Source organism: Leuresthes tenuis, unplaced genomic scaffold, assembly GCF_036924035.1.
Source record: "Leuresthes tenuis unplaced genomic scaffold, fLeuTen1.0.hap1 SCAF_3, whole genome shotgun sequence".
Lineage (NCBI taxonomy): Eukaryota > Metazoa > Chordata > Actinopteri > Atheriniformes > Atherinopsidae > Leuresthes > Leuresthes tenuis.
In genome coordinates this window covers 361303-379075 of record NW_027325357.1, presented here as the reverse complement: position 1 = coordinate 379075, position 17773 = coordinate 361303, and the positions used below count along the sequence as shown (strand labels likewise).

Genomic DNA, 17773 nt, shown 5'->3' with positions numbered 1-17773 from the left:
GCTGTATTGTCATTATTATCGTAATTATTACTGTTACAAAACAGGTCGGAACACTTGTGCGCTCCACGGTTTTCTGGTCGGACAGGATTCGCAGTCGGACAGATTCCGTTGACATTGCAGAGGAGGAGCAGCAGCTGGGGCAGGTGTTACCAAACCTGAAGGATTCACAGCAGGGAGCCACAGAGAAGCGGCAGCCCGCTCCTCATCGGCTGTAACACCGGGACTTGGTGGAGTCATGTACCGGCGGCCGCTGCAGCTCGCAGCCAGGAGTGTCGTTAACGCGTCCGCGTGCAGATCCGCCTGCGGAAAGGTAACAGCTAGCAGCTAACAGCTAGCAGCTAACAGCTAGCTAATAGGAGCTGCTGAGCTGATATCACGAGCACTCCAATAAGGATTTATAAAACGTTAACAGAGTGAATAAAATGACACGACAACACAGATTAGTTTAGCTAAAAGAGCAGTTCAGTTACAGAGCTAACATGCTAACAGGATTAGTTTACCTGAGACAGTCAGTTGGTTTATTGAGGTGAACTTGAACAACGTTCATTTAACTTTACTATCATCACATTGATCCATATTTGTATTCAATTGAGCCAGATGTTGTCTTCTCGTGTTCTGATATTTATGTTAAATGTTTTCCAGCTGTTTTTTTTTATATTTGATTATTTTTGTGCATGATTTTGTTAATCAGTCTTTAGATCTCCTGCCAACTCACTTTTATCTATTTAAAAACAACAGACTGACCAAAGGGCCTCTCAGGATAAAAATACAACGTCAAACCAAGTCGATAAAAGAAATGTGCTGGTTCCATGAATTTATTTGGCTTGAAAGGAAGCCTGAGAAAAAGTTGATGGTTTGAGTCGCTTTACTTCAGAAACAGATTTATTGTAAAGAGCTGTTCCATCATGTCAGGCCAGAGACTGAAACAGGCACCGAGGAGCATCTGAATGGCTGAGCGAACGTCTCCAGATGAATTATCTGCATTTAAGAGACATAAAGTAAGACATAAAACCTTCAAATCAATCAGATGCACGAGCGGCAGCTTTCTGAAGGACGACTCCTCTAAAGCCGAGCTAATAGTTACAGTAATGGAGAAGTTCTGAGGGCCGTCCTCTCTGAACCTTTGGGGGGGTGCAGAGCTTTACCTTCACTGTCATTATTAACAGGGACAAACTGTAAAAGTGCTGTTAGAAAGAATCATGTCAAAATAACAAGAAAGATATTCCAGCGTGTTCATCTGAGAGCTCCCATCAGTGTTAATATATAATATAATATATACCTATAACATAAAGGGAGAAATAATGTAACCGGAAGTGTTTTTCATTTGTTTCTAAGTTCAGACTCAGATATTAAAGAATATACCTGGAATCTCATCAATAAAGTCCAAGATTAAAGTTGAACAACTGAGATGGAACCAAAGTGGAGACTTTGGATGGATTTTAAAACCTTCTCTTGTTGCACATGAATATAATATATAATGTAATAAATATAATATATAATAAGTTTTGCTACTTTAAAGCAGAAACCGTTCAAAGATGTGGCGGCTTCTCTGAAAGCTGAAATGTACAGAAACAGGCTTCATGTTTCTCCTGATGAACTGAAGCCTGCAGTCGCATGTCGTGTGGATGGAAGCTGACCTTCTTCTTCTTCTCCTTCTTCTTCTTCTTCTGCTCCACCCCTTCATGAACCAGCAGTAGCTCTTATTCAAGCTCTTAGCATCCTGTGGGTGTGAAGCTGAGGAGAGTCTCAGCATCTCAGCTGTTTGTTGGATTTATTCAATAAGGAAACAGATGGACATGATGATAGTTTTTGAAAAGTCACTCTTTAGTGTTAAAAGATATTTGTTCCCATGATATTTATGGTAAAACATTTCTGTGTTGAGTCTTTGCAGCAGTTTGGTCAGAGTTTTTATCTCTAAACTCTTCCTTCACTCGTCCTTTTTATCTCCTCTTTTCCCTCCAGGCGCTGGAACATGAATCGTGTTCTCGAGCTTTAGCAGCCAGTGAGCTGGTCAGAGTCAGCTCTCCGTGTCGGACGCTGCACATCGGCACACGGGTAAGATGATTGGTAACTGATCGGTTCTGTGAGGCTTTGTTTCCACAGGAGAGGGCGTGGAAGGGGGGGCTGTAACTGTGTCGGTGCGCTTTCTCTTGATAAAGATTTACTTCAGTTAAAAGTTTTCTGGATCGTTTAGTCACAGCAGTGTTTCTGTTTCTGCGTGTTTCTGACGCTTTTATCCAAAGCTAACAGCTAGCATCAAAGCTAACAATAAGCTACGCAGAAGGAGACCACGAGTCGGACTCTGTCAGGGAGGCAGAGAGCAGCAGAGAGGGAAGTGCAGGGCAGGAGATGCTCTCTGAGCAGCTGGGGCTCCACAGTTAGTTTCCTGAACATAGACGCTGCTCTGGTAGCGCTCAGTAGCTCCTTCCACCATCGTCTGAAGCGTGGTGAAGGCTCTGCTCGATGATAACGCTGAAAAAGCGACGTTATGCAGGTGTGTGTGTGCTGCTTTAACAGGACCGCCGACACGTGCACGGATCAAGTTCTGTCACGCCTTAAGTGTCGAACTTCCTGGTGTTGCTGTATTCTCTGATTAAAAGGATTGGTTTGATATCCAGAAGGTCAAAGGTCGTGTTGTCATTCAGCACCAACTCTCAGGAACACGCTCAAACCTTCAGGTGATTCTGAGGTTCGGGTCTCTGGATGTGAACGCTCTGAAACCTTCTTTCCTTCCAGCTCTGCAATGTGAAGGAGACGCGGCAGCACACAGAAGAGGAGGTCGGGGCCTTCACCAAGCTCATCGAGGCCATGGGTTTCACGGCGCCGCTCAAATACAACAAATGGGTGAGTGGGGGGGCTGAAGGGAGGGCAGAGTTCACTTAATGTGGAGGATCTGCAGCTCACTGACAGCGGTTAATTATGGCCGCCGCTCAGGAATGTTTCAGAAACTCTCAGATCTGAACGTCTCTGGCTTTAAAGACGTGAAAATGTTGTTTGTTGTTTTCTCATCACAGAAAATCAAGATCGCCGCCCTGCGCATGTACACGTGTTGTGTCGAGAGAATCAACTACGACGAGTTCTTTGAAAGTAAGCCGGCTGTCCTCCTTAATGCATCACATCTCCCCTCCGTCCGCTTTGCATCCAGGATCCGTGAACCTCTGAGGTTTGGCAGGAATACTTTAACAGACACGATGTCATCTGAAGATGATGTCACTGACCTTTAACCTTTAAACGTGGACGTGTCTTTAAACACGACCAACGTGACAAAAACAAATGCTGCAGCTTAAAAATGGGAAAAACACTGAGTCTGAAGGTTGTAGATTTAACCAGCTCATTCACATACAGTGACATCACTGATGACATCACTGATGACATCACTGCGTGGTGGCGCCTTGGACCTCACAACCTGTAGTAAACATTGGATTCTGAACACACCGACCTGCAGTATACCTACCCGCGGGGCGTACCTACCTGCGAGGCGTCCCTACCTGTGAGGCGTTACCTACCTGTGAGGCGTACCTACCTGCGGGGCGTACCTACCTGCGGGGCGTACCTACCTGTGAGGCGTACCTACCTGCGAGGCGTACCTACCTGCGCGGCGTACCTACCTGTGAGGCGTACCTACCTGTGAGGCGTACCTACCTGTTGGGCGTACCTACCTGCGAGGCGTACCTACCTGCGCGGCGTACCTACCTGTGAGGCGTACCTACCTGTGAGGCGTACCTACCTGCGGGGCGTACCTACCTGCGGGGCGTACCTACCTGCGGGGCGTACCTACCTGCGGGGCGTACCTACCTGCGGGGCGTACCTACCTGCGAGGCGTCCCTACCTGTGAGGCGTTACCTACCTGTGAGGCGTACCTACCTGCGGGGCGTACCTACCTGCGGGGCGTACCTACCTGTGAGGCGTACCTACCTGCGAGGCGTACCTACCTGCGCGGCGTACCTACCTGTGAGGCGTACCTACCTGTGAGGCGTACCTACCTGTTGGGCGTACCTACCTGCGTGGCGTACCTACCTGCGCGGCGTACCTACCTGTGAGGCGTACCTACCTGTGAGGCGTACCTACCTGCGGGGCGTACCTACCTGCGGGGCGTACCTACCTGCGGGGCGTACCTACCTGCGGGGCGTACCTACCTGCGGGGCGTACCTACCTGCGGGGCGTACCTACCTGCGGGGCGTACCTACCTGCGAGGCGTACCTACCTGCGAGGCGTACCTACCTGCGAGGCGTACCTACCTGCGAGGCGTACCTACCTGCGAGGCGTACCTACCTGCGAGGCGTACCTACCTGCGAGGCGTACCTACCTGCGAGGCGTACCTACCTGCGGGGCGTACCTACCTGCGGGGCGTACCTACCTGCGAGGCGTACCTACCTGCGGGGCGTACCTACCTGCGAGGCGTACCTACCTGCGCGGCGTACCTACCTGCGCGGCGTACCTACCTGTGAGGCGTACCTACCTGTGAGGCGTACCTACCTGTGAGGCGTACCTACCTGTGAGGCGTACCTACCTGCGGGGCGTACCTACCTGCGAGGCGTACCTACCTGTGAGGTGCACCTACCTGTGAGGCGTTACCTACCTGCGAGGCGTACCTACCTGTGAGGCGTACCTACCTGCGGGGCGTACCTACCTGCGGGGCGTACCTACCTGCGGGGCGTACCTACCTGTTGGGCGTACCTACCTGCGGGGCGTACCTACCTGCGGGGCGTACCTACCTGCGGGGCGTACCTACCTGCGGGGCGTACCTACCTGTTGGGCGTACCTACCTGTTGGGCGTACCTACCTGTTGGGCGTACCTACCTGTTGGGCGTTACCTACCTGTTGGGCGTTACCTACCTGCGGGGCGTACCTACCTGTTGGGCGTTACCTACCTGCGGGGCGTACCTACCTGCGGGGCGTACCTACCTGTTGGGCGTACCTACCTGCGGGGCGTACCTACCTGTTGGGCGTACCTACCTATTGGGCGTACCTACCTGTTGGGCGTTACCTACCTGTTGGGCGTTACCTACCTGTTGGGCGTTACCTACCTGCGGGGCGTACCTACCTGCTGGGCGTACCTACCTGTTGGGCGTACCTACCTGTTGGGCGTACCTACCTGTTGGGCGTACCTACCTGCGGGGCGTACCTACCTGCGGGGCGTACCTACCTGTTGGGCGTACCTACCTGTTGGGCGTACCTACCTGTTGGGCGTTACCTACCTGCGGGGCGTACCTACCTGTTGGGCGTTACCTACCTGTTGGGCGTTACCTACCTGCGGGGCGTACCTACCTGTTGGGCGTTACCTACCTGCGGGGCGTACCTACCTGCGGGGCGTACCTACCTGTTGGGCGTACCTACCTGTTGGGCGTACCTACCTGTTGGGCGTACCTACCTATTGGGCGTACCTACCTGTTGGGCGTTACCTACCTGTTGGGCGTTACCTACCTGTTGGGCGTTACCTACCTGTTGGGCGTTACCTACCTGCGGGGCGTACCTACCTGCTGGGCGTACCTACCTGTTGGGCGTACCTACCTGTTGGGCGTACCTACCTGTTGGGCGTTACCTACCTGCGGGGCGTACCTACCTGTTGGGCGTACCTACCTTATCTCCTTACTCCGCTGCTGGTTCTGATGCCGGATCAAACCGGTCCTGTCTGGCTGTTTGAATGCTGGAGGAGGGGCTGTAACATCATCCCATGTTGGCCTCACAGCTGTTTTATTTCAGTGCTGCTTGGTCACATGTCGCCGTCACCACCTGCTTCACAGCTCTGCCTCTGGCTCTAACTCAGTAATCCTGAGCCTCCTGCAGAGCCGTCTGTTTCTTTTTTGAGGTCTGAGTTTGGTAAACGATCGCATCAGGACACACGTTCATATTCTGAGAAACAACGGTGATGCGGGCTTTTAGTCTGCAGAATCTCCTCTGTGGGCCGAATCTTTTCTCTCTGCGGACAGGAAATGTCAGAACAGATGTTGGTGAACCTCTGGCTCGGTTCAGCAGCCGGTTAAAACCTGTGTTCTGTTGCAGAGTGCTCCCTCCCCGACACCCTCAACTCCTGGTTCCTGGTTGCTCAGGTGCACGTTTGGTGAGTCACATGCACAACGATCACTTTACCAGGAACACCTTCACACACACACACACACACACACACACACACTCACACTCACACTCACACACACTCACACCTCTGCAGCCAGCCAATCACGTGAAAGCGGCCAGGAGCTTCAGGTAATGATCACAGACATCAGGATGGAGTCGGATATTCGTCCTGGAGTCAGTCTCAGGTCCTCAGATGCTGCAGAAGTCCGAATGGTAGTTTGTGGGGGGGCACTTCCTGGAGCAGCATCAACCTGAATGTCAAAGAGATCTTTGTCAAACATTGAGCTTCACAGGAGATGCTGTTGTCTTCCATTTGGGTTTATTCTGTGTCACTGAATAAACCTGTACATTAATAATAATAATAAATTATAATAACCGGTAATAAACCGGTATAATCTATACGTCATCCTATTGATTTGAACGGTCCAGAGTCGGTGGGGCAGCCCACCTCTGGGCTTCTTTTCCTGATTATGACCCAGGATTGGTTGAAATGAATCAGGCCACATTTTCTCCATCATAGAACCTTCTGGTTGAAGCTTTAATTTTATGATTAAAAGAAAAAGATAAATATTATATTAACACATTTGAGTAGAAATCCTCCCAAAAGCAGAGGTTTTAGTTTGAGTTTTTACAGTGAAAACAACAGACTTAAATAGCGTCATAAAACGGGTTGAAGCAGGGAAGTGCACACGCTGTGCGACAGTAAAAACTGTCCCTGTGAGACGAGAAAATGTTGGTGGGAATTAAAGGAAGCATGGAATCTTTCAGCCGTGATACAGGTGATCTGCTGGCATTAAAACACTGACTCTTTGCAGCTTTCACAAATATTAAAACCTTAAAGTCGTCCATGTTGGAGCTCAGTTTTTCTTAGATGAAGGAGACTGGAAACTGCAGCTCCATCCTGGTTGTGTTCAGTAAAGAAAGCTAATCCCCGTCCTCTTGTGTCTGCTGCTGTCAGGATGTGTTTGGTGCGAATGCGACAGGAGGGCAGAGAGGGGAAGTACATGTGCCGCTACATCGTTCACTCCATGTGGGAGGATGTGGAGCAGAGGAGCAAAATCATGGGGGTGAGTTGGAGATTAACAACAGGATCATATGACCGCAGTCCTGCATCAACACATGCTGCACATACATGACGTAACGCCGCACATACGTGACGTAACGCCACACATACGTGACGTAACGCCACACATACGTGACATAAGGCCGCACATACGTGACATAAGGCCGCACATACGTGACATAACGCCACACATACGTGACGTAACGCCACGCATACGTGACGTAACGCCGCACATACCTGACGTAACGCCGCACATACGTGACGTAACGCCGCACATACGTGACGTAACGCCGCACGTACGTGACGTAACGCCACACGTACGTGACGTAACGCCACACATACGTGACATAAGGCCGCACATACGTGACATAAGGCCGCGCATACGTGACATAACGCCACGCATACGTGACGTAACGCCACGCATACGTGACGTAACGCCGCACATACCTGACGTAACGCCACACATACGTGACGTAACGCCACACGTACGTGACGTAACGCCACACGTACGTGACGTAACGCCACACATACGTGACGTAACGCCACACATACGTGACGTAACGCCACACATACGTGACGTAACGCCACACGTACGTGACGTAACGCCACACGTACGTGACGTAACGCCACACATACGTGACGTAACGCCACACGTACGTGACGTAACGCCACACATACGTGACGTAACGCCACACATACGTGACATAAGGCCGCACATACGTGACGTAACGCCACACATACGTGACATAAGGCCGCACATACGTGACATAAGGCCGCACATACGTGACATAAGGCCGCACATACGTGACATAAGGCCGCACATACGTGACATAACGCCACGCATACGTGACGTAACGCCGCACATACCTGACGTAACGCCACACATACGTGACGTAACGCCACACGTACGTGACGTAACGCCACACGTACGTGACGTAACGCCACACATACGTGACGTAACGCCACACGTACGTGACGTAACGCCACACGTACGTGACGTAACGCCACACATACGTGACGTAACGCCACACATACGTGACGTAACGCCACACGTACGTGACGTAACGCCACACATACGTGACGTAACGCCACACATACGTGACATAAGGCCGCACATACGTGACGTAACGCCACACATACGTGACATAAGGCCGCACATACGTGACATAAGGCCGCACATACGTGACATAACGCCACGCATACCTGACGTAACGCCACACGCAGACCCTGTGCACAGCATGGTTTGACCTCCTAAATATAGCACCTTTAACCAGCTGTTAGCATGTGACAGTAATTCCACCTTAACTGGGACGCAGTGGACCTGTCCTCAGGCCAGAGGATCGATCTGCTGCTTGGTTGAGGCTCTGCCTGCATCCATCAGCCTCACCGCAGCCGGTGCCGTGTGTTACGGGTCGAACCCGTCCTGCTGTGACACTTTAAACGTTTATTAGACATTTCTGAATGTTTTCTTTGCTGCCTGGAAGATTTTTTCATTTGGAAAACAACAGTAAAGTTCACCAGAGTTCAGGTCTTCAGATGTTTTCTTTCTTCCAGCCAAAAGTCAGAAAACCAGAGACTTTGAGTCCCAGTTTCTGATGAAGCAGAAAATCCTCACTGCAAGTGTTTCCTGCGTGTTTCTGTTTTAGACTGAATTGATGGAATCATTTGAGCGGTCGAGTGAAGCTCCAGAGTCAGCGTGATGTTTGACAGCTGCAGTATTTTCCACAGCAGCTCAGTTTCCTCCCGAGCGTCTCTGTGACCTTAAACTGCCACAAAAGAGACTTCAGCTTCCAAACTAAATCTCAGATTCATTATTTCAGCAACATTTCCGCCTCAGACTGATGCAACGCTGTGTTCCAGCCGTGCCTCGAATGCTTCCTCAGACGCAGGTTTTCTCTGGTTAAGTTTTACATCAGCAACCAGCAGGAAGTGCAGCCAGATCCCCGGAGAGGGCGGCTGGCTGCCGAGCCGGGGCTCTGTCAGTGGAGCAGCTCCAGGAAGTGTCGCTCAGTGACATCACACTCAGCTCTGGCGTCCGGATTCCACTCCCAAACCAGCCGTGTGTGTGTTGTCTTTCAACACTTACTTTACTGAAAGCAACAAATGGTTTAATGTGAGGCTGCACCTCATAGGCCAACCCGGCTGAGTTTGTATCAACCTCACGGTCCACGGGAACGTGCACGCCATCTGCGCTGCTCACTCTGACTCCGCCCACTTTTCACTGGCCTAGAAATGTGTGTAAAAGAAGAAATAAGGTGCACTTTTCTTTGATGTGTTCTCTGCTCCGTGATGCATTTCTATAAATGTGATCTATTGTTACCGGTCTGTGGAATTAAAAGGTGTTTAAAAGGTCATTTTTCTCCTTAAAGTCAGTCTTTAGTTACTTATATTGTTACATATTGATAATCCGTATTAGGGCTGAAGCGTCTCCTCAAATAACTAGATTACAGTGTGTCCATTGTAAAAGCCAGTTAGCTTAGCTTGATAGCACAACAATGCTACAGCATCTCAGCAGAAAGCAGCAAGTTCGCATATCGAGTTCACTGAGCGGAACAAACACAACAGAAGGAAGCTAGCAGAGAGCGGAGGGAAGCTAGCGGAGAACGGAGGAAGCTAGCAGAGAACGGAGGGAAGCTAGCGGAGAACGGAGGGAAGCTAGCAGAGAACGGAAGGAAGCTAGCGGAGAACGGAGGAAGCTAGCGGAGAACGGAGGGAAGCTAGCGGAGAACGGAGGGAAGCTAGCAGAGAACGGAAGGAAGCTAGCGGAGAACGGAGGAAGCTAGCGGAGAACGGAAGGAAGCTAGCGGAGAACGGAGGAAGCTAGCGGAGAACGGAGGAAGCTAGCGGAGAACGGAGGGAAGCTAGCGGAGAACGGAAGGAAGCTAGCGGAGAACAGAAGGAAGCTAGCGGAGAACGGAGGAAGCTAGCAGAGAACGGAGGGAAGCTAGCGGAGAACGGAGGGAAGCTAGCAGAGAACGGAAGGAAGCTAGCGGAGAACGGAGGAAGCTAGCGGAGAACGGAGGGAAGCTAGCGGAGAACGGAAGGAAGCTAGCGGAGAACGGAGGGAAGCTAGCGGAGAACGGAAGGAAGCTAGCGGAGAACGGAGGAAGCTAGCAGAGAACGGAGGGAAGCTAGCGGAGAACGGAGGGAAGCTAGCAGAGAACGGAAGGAAGCTAGCGGAGAACGGAGGAAGCTAGCGGAGAACGGAGGGAAGCTAGCGGAGAACGGAGGGAAGCTAGCAGAGAACGGAAGGAAGCTAGCGGAGAACGGAGGAAGCTAGCGGAGAACGGAAGGAAGCTAGCGGAGAACGGAGGAAGCTAGCGGAGAACGGAGGAAGCTAGCGGAGAACGGAGGGAAGCTAGCGGAGAACGGAAGGAAGCTAGCGGAGAACGGAGGAAGCTAGCGGAGAACGGAGGGAAGCTAGCGGAGAACGGAGGGAAGCTAGCGGAGAACGGAAGGAAGCTAGCGGAGAACGGAGGAAGCTAGCGGAGAACGGAGGGAAGCTAGCGGAGAACGGAGGGAAGCTAGCGGAGAACGGAGGGAAGCTAGCGGAGAACGGAAGGAAGCTAGCGGAGAACGGAGGAAGCTAGCGGAGAACGGAAGGAAGCTAGCGGAGAACGGAGGAAGCTAGCGGAGAACGGAGGAAGCTAGCGGAGAACGGAGGGAAGCTAGCGGAGAACGGAAGGAAGCTAGCGGAGAACAGAAGGAAGCTAGCGGAGAACGGAGGGAAGCTAGCGGAGAACGGAAGGAAGCTAGCGGAGAACGGAGGAAGCTAGCGGAGAACGGAGGGAAGCTAGCGGAGAACGGAGGGAAGCTAGCAGAGAACGGAAGGAAGCTAGCGGAGAACGGAAGGAAGCTAGCGGAGAACGGAGGGAAGCTAGCGGAGAACGGAGGGAAGCTAGCGGAGAACGGAGGAAGCTAGCGGAGAACGGAGGGAAGCTAGCGGAGAACGGAAGGAAGCTAGCGGAGAACGGAGGGAAGCTAGCGGAGAACGGAAGGAAGCTAGCGGAGAACGGAGGAAGCTAGCAGAGAACGGAGGGAAGCTAGCGGAGAACGGAGGGAAGCTAGCAGAGAACGGAAGGAAGCTAGCGGAGAACGGAGGAAGCTAGCGGAGAACGGAGGGAAGCTAGCGGAGAACGGAGGGAAGCTAGCAGAGAACGGAAGGAAGCTAGCGGAGAACGGAGGAAGCTAGCGGAGAACGGAAGGAAGCTAGCGGAGAACGGAGGAAGCTAGCGGAGAACGGAGGAAGCTAGCGGAGAACGGAGGGAAGCTAGCAGAGAACGGAAGGAAGCTAGCGGAGAACGGAGGAAGCTAGCGGAGAACGGAGGGAAGCTAGCGGAGAACGGAGGGAAGCTAGCGGAGAACGGAAGGAAGCTAGCGGAGAACGGAGGAAGCTAGCGGAGAACGGAGGGAAGCTAGCGGAGAACGGAGGGAAGCTAGCAGAGAACGGAAGGAAGCTAGCGGAGAACGGAGGAAGCTAGCGGAGAACGGAAGGAAGCTAGCGGAGAACGGAGGAAGCTAGCGGAGAACGGAGGGAAGCTAGCAGAGAACGGAAGGAAGCTAGCGGAGAACAGAAGGAAGCTAGCGGAGAACGGAAGGAAGCTGAGGCTTGGGCTGGGCAGTTGAGTCCCATCAAAGTCCAACCAGAGTAAAAACAGCTAATTTTATCAGACCGTGTTGCATCTGTAAAATCAGAGGCTGCTGGTCGTATTAACTGCTGTTATTCTGAGTCACTGTGATGCCTGATAACAGACAATAAAACAGAAAATAAGAGGCTTTATTAGGATTTCAGCTGCATTAAAATACAGTTTATGAAAGCAGAGGCAGTCGGAGAGAAGCTAACAGATGTTAGCACAGCTAAATGTTAGCTACAAAGCTAATGAATTGAACCTGGAACCCTCTGCTGTGAGGTGCCAACTATTTCTTTTTAAATAGTAATTATTTAAGAAATATTTATATATCGATAAAATACCTAAATAATCATTTGCTGCTGCTCAGAATTACAAACAGATTATTTTAGTTTTTCAGTTTGTCCGTCATGGTGCTAAATAACAACTTTTTACTGTTTCTATCTGATCTGCCTCAAAGAAACTTACATATAATTTAAATTAAACAAAACAAAAAACAGCTGTTTCTCCGGATAATTCCACACAAAATATTAAAAACAGAAACCAAGAAATCAAAGATATTTAAATAAAAAATAAAGAAATGCTGAGGACCAACTTTCATTGATTTATTTTTGGGTTAAAAAGCCTTTTTCAGGCTTTCCTAAACCTCAGAGCCGGTGTTTGAGCTTTGTTTTTCCAAGCAGGAGCAGTGATTGGAGTCGCTCTTGGGTTTCAGGTTAATTGTGATGAAGAGGAGGGAAAACGCAGCTCATGTTCTGCTGCTGAAGCCAAACTGACTGATGCTTTCAGGACCTTCATTAGATTTTACTGCAGTCGTGAGCAGATTTTCTAAAATGAATTATTTTTGCTCAAACCGTTCACAGACGTGTCTTTGTTCCAGTATCTGGGTTTCTTACATTTTTGTTCTCTGAATGGCGACAGCAGTTTGTCCCAAACTGATGAACGTAGAGTTCACTGTTCACCTGTTTTCCTCCAGTCTCACCTGCTGCTTCTCCACTGAAACAGCTTTATCTGTTTATCTTTCTCTGATTATCAATCAGCTTTTTTTTATCGTTTAAACTTTCCAAAGTTTGACTTACATCAGACAAAAGTACAAATTGTTTCTTTGATGGAGCTCATCAGAGAATATTTTCAGCTTTACAAAAAAAACTGTTTGTTGCGATGAGATTAAATTCTGTGGCTTTAGTCAAATATCTGCACGTCTGAAGTTTGAAGCTTATGTTCCCGTCGTTATAAACGGCGCCATCATCGGGTCAAAATCACTTTGATTTGTGAGCAAAAACCTGCAGAAACGTTCGCCTCAATGGACTCAGTTTGGTGTTAATTAGCATGAGTTAGCATGAGTTAGCATGAGTTAGGATGAGTTAGCATGAGTTAGGATGAGTTAGCATATGTTAGCATATGTTAGGATGAGTTAGCATATGTTAGCATGAGTTAGGATGAGTTAGCATATGTTAGCATGAGTTAGGATGAGTTAGCATATGTTAGCATATGTTAGCATGAGTTAGCATATGTTAGCATGAGTTAGCATGAGTTAGCATGCAGGCCTGTGGAGTCCAAAGCCCGGACTAAAGATTACTTTTATTGTCATGTTAGTCAGATGCACAAAATTACTCTCCACATTTGACCCATCCAGGTTAGCGACTGTTACACACACTGCCGACCTTCCGGTTATTGGACGAGTCGCTCTAACTGTTGACCCACGGCTCCTCCTTTCGATCCTCACAGACTGAACAGAGGCTCAGCGCTCCGTCCCTAAGCTGAGTGGCGACGGCGTTGTTGGCAGAGCGCCGTGTTCCATTGGGCAGATTCACTTTGAACGGGACACATCTTGCGTTGGTGGACTGAATGCCGGGTCCGAGCTAGCGTAGCTTGTAGTTAGCATAGTTAGAAGACATCGGCCAATCAAATTCTTGAATGTTTGACTGATGGACTGTTGCTACAGCTGTGAACATCTGGCCCGTGTCCAGGTGAATCCTTCAGGTCGTTATCATCTGCAGACCCAGACCTTTGCATTTATATGATTTCATTTACAAATCCACCTTCATCTTCCGTCAGAAAACTCTCTTTCTTCTCCTTTCACTTGGAAAGTTCTCCAACAGGATCTGAAGCTGGTGTTTGATCCCATTTAGAAATATGAACTGATTTTAGTGGAAATACAAACGTCTGTGAAGAGAAAAATAAATTCACCTGTTAATATTAGTCCTTATTTAGCTGCTTATTTATGTATCGGTCCACAGTAAAATCATGTAAATATCCTCCATGTGTTATAAAGTTAAATATGTTCCGCCATTTATTATTTTTACTTCTAAGTATGTTAGTTCTTAGTTTATTCTTTATTTCCTTAGATGAATATGTAAGTTTCTGATTGTACAGCAGAGTTTATTCCTTATTCCCAGTGAAGCTGATTATTCAGCAGCTGAAACCCTGTTCAGCTCCTCTGTGGAGCAGCTGCTTCAGTTTTACCAAAGTTTCACAGAACCGAGCAGCAGATGAGAGGTTCTGCAGGAGTCCAACGCTGCAGGAGACTCAGCTTGTTTGTGTTTGTCCTGCAGATCGACGCCACGCACAGAAAGGAGGCCATGAAGGCCATGACGGAAACCTTCTACGCAGCCATCTTTGGATACGATGAGGTGAGACTTGTGGTGGATTTGAGGGTTTGAAGCGTTGGGAGCGGAGCTGAGACGGATGTTTGTCTGCAGGGGATTCTGTCCGATGACTGCGTGTTGGCTGCAGCTCTGTGGAGAAACCTGTTCAACCGGCAGTGTGAAGACCCCAAGCAGCTGGAGCTCATGGTGGAATACGTGCGCAAACAGGTGCGTGTGATGGTTTCAAGCTTCGGAGCCTCCTCCAGAAAGGGTTAACTTCCTCTGTCTTAAGCAAAGATGAGAAAAGGAGCCTGGATTCAGCCTTTTTCCTGCAGCTGTCGCACCATCAGAGCAAAGAAAGATAAAAACCCCATTTTTACCCTTTCATGGTTAAGCTGAATCAATCATAGATGAACTGAAGTGGTACGGAGACCCAAAAGGGCCATTATTTCTCTCTATTTCAAACTATAACATCCTTTATGTCCCTCTGGTGGGAAACCTCACAGCTTAAAAGGTTCAAATGGTCCTGCTTCCATCAACTTAAACGGTGGAAATATTGCGGGATCTTAAAATCTTAAAGTCTTTGTTTAAATCTGAGCGATCGGGTCAGAGTTGAAGTTCCACAGCGTGATGATAATGATGAGTTCATTGAGAAGGTGGTGGGATGTGGTTATTTCCTGGAGTGATTGAGAAGGTGGTGGGATGTGGTTATTTCCTGGAGTGATTCAGAAGGTGGTGGGATGTGGTTATTTCCTGGAGTTCACTCAGAAGGTGGTGGGATATGGTTATTTCCTGGAGTTATTCAGAAGGTGGTGGGATGTGGTTATTTCCTGGAGTTATTCAGACGGTGGTGGGATGTGGTTATTTCCTGGAGTGATTCAGAAGGTGGTGGGATGTGGTTATTTCCTGGAGTGGTTCAGAAGGTGGTGGGATGTGGTTATTTCCTGGAGTTATTCAGACGGTGGTGGGATGTGGTTATTTCCTGGAGTGGTTCAGAAGGTGGTGGGATGTGGTTATTTCCTGGAGTGGTTCAGGGTATAAACGGGCCCGTGCTGCTGTGTGCAGATGCAGTTCATCGACACGCTGAACGGGGAGGACCTGCTGCTCACAGGAGAGGTGAAGTGGCGCCCCCTGATGGAGGAGAACGCACAGAGCGTCCTGAAGGTGGTCCGACCCACCTACAACGACACGGGGCTGTGAGGCCAAGAAGCCGACCTCCTCCTCTTCTTCTCTGTCCTCAGTCATGTTTTTCTTCTTCTCTGTCACCATGTTACACCTCCTGCTCCTCATCATGTGAGACTTTGAATCGAGGTCTGTTGCTGTAGCTTATTTTCTGCTCTCGTATTCCAAAGCACTTCTTCTTCTTCTTCTTCTTCTTGTTGCATAAAATGTTTTTCAGCAGAAATGTGTCGGGAGGTCCAGTATTAGGTCAGCCATTCTGACCCATACGAGCCATTCTGACCCGTACTCATGTGACCGAACCAGGAAACGCCTCCGTGATCAGGTCTGAGAGCGTCTCACAGACTGTATTTATATTTCTATCTTTTTCACGAACTCCGCTCCGTATTTATAATATATTTTGAATACCTCTGTGTTTACACCCTTCTCCTGCAGGGCAGAGACTCGCTGTGTCACTGCTCTACCACTGTTTAAATAAAGTTTCACCTGAATAGTAGCTGTCCTCTGATGCTCTCAGACCTGAACAGGAAGTGAACTCGTCTGTTTTTAAAGGCACTTAATAAAGTTGTCTGTATGGATGGAAGCCCTGAGATGTGTCGTTTTTCTTCTTCTTTTGTTCTTTTAGGAAACAGCGCAGTCACGCTTTCAACCAATGAAATGACTCGACTCAAACTTACAGCTTTACAGGCCAGAGATCCACGAGAAGAGCTCCAATACAGCTCCAGAACTTTACCTTTGACCTCCTGTTTTAATGCTATTTCCTTTATTTGTTTCCCCTCATTAATTTAATCAGTGAGTTCAGCTATTTTTCAGATTGAATCTAAACTGTGTTAAAGGGGAACTCCGGTGTTTTTAAACCTTATTTCTGGCATGAAATACATTCATCTACTCACAGAGAACAGTTTGGTGAAAGTCGGCGTCCTTCAGAAGATATTTAGATAACTGGAGATCCATATAACAGAGTGAACGGGGCTTAGAGGATGCAGCCTCTAAATAAGGCATTATCTGTCTTTATTTCACCAATACTTTAAGAAGAATGAATGAATGAACGTGTGCTATAGCTCTGTTAGCTCATAGCTCTGTTAGCTCATAGCTGCTGTTAGCTCATAGCTGCTGTTATCTCATAGCTAAAAGTTCTGTCTGTGGTCAGAAAGTAAGAAAGAAGAAGAAGAAGAAAAAACTGTTTTAATCCGATGTTATTTATTCAGCCTGCAGGGGGCGACACACGACTCCTTTTTAACTGATCCTCAGTCAGATTTTACTGTTAAACTATTTTCAGCTCTCACACACACACACACACACACACACACAAAACATCACATTTAAATATAACAACAAATAAATGTTAGTTTCTAACTCAGAAACAGATTTTAACGACTCAGGCTGCTTTTTGCTATAAAAGACACTTATATTTACGTTCTTATTAACAGATTCTTATTATTTATCATTATCATGAGGAGAAGTCATGATAACTTTAATAAATCTGGAAGTTTTATTATCTTAAACCTAGATCGCAAATATTCTCCTTATTAAAAAGTTTTACAGATTTTATCCCAAAAAACTGAAAAGAATCGTATCTTTTATGAATCTTTTATGAGTTATTTAAATAATTTTTATTTTATGTGAATATGAAGACGATTTAAGGTGTGAATCTCAGATTTAAATGGATCAGAACTAAATCAGATGAAAGATGAAATCTGCTGCTTCAGTTCTGTAGAAAAAGACCTAAATGTGCTGATTTCCCACCTGAACTGAGCCCCGACACCAGAATCTCTGGGTCTGACACCAGAATCTCTGGGTCCCACGAACCCGAAGCCGGACCTGCAGGTCAGTCTCTACTCATTCTGTTGGCTTCATCCTGTTTTTATCGAGTTAATAATGAAATCGGTAAGTTTGTGTGACAGAATCTTAGAACTTTATAGCAATCTTTATGTCTTTTTTAGACTTTTTTAGACTAATATCGCCCCGAACCCTCCGGAGACGTTCGCTCCGCAGCAGCGCCTGAGGACTGAGGTCAACGAAGGTCGATGTGCTTCAACATGAGTCAGAAGCCTGCAGTTTAAAGGCTCCCTAACTTCTGTGGTGCTGCTTTAAACATTTTCCCAAACCCTGACGTTGGATTTCTGAGTTAGTTTCCGAGCAGTTGCACTGTGTGAATCATCCACAGCTCCGCTTCATGTCTCCGCTCAGCGTGATTTCACTCGGGTGGAGTTAAGGGTGAGAGCTGACGTACTGTTAGA

General features: G+C 48.4%; 1 protein-coding gene across 1 annotated transcript; it reads left to right on the top strand.

The window, feature by feature from the left end:
• Window positions 1-87: 87 nt before the first annotated feature.
• On the top strand, window positions 88-16120 carry uqcc1 (ubiquinol-cytochrome c reductase complex assembly factor 1). Its single transcript, XM_072381366.1, has 9 exons — window positions 88-310; window positions 1963-2055; window positions 2737-2844; window positions 3015-3087; window positions 6004-6061; window positions 7034-7142; window positions 14322-14399; window positions 14469-14582; window positions 15420-16120. Exons 1-9 carry the CDS (start codon window positions 236-238, stop codon window positions 15552-15554), a joined length of 843 nt encoding a protein of 280 aa, XP_072237467.1. The 5' UTR covers window positions 88-235; the 3' UTR covers window positions 15555-16120.
• Window positions 16121-17773: the final 1653 nt, after the last annotated feature.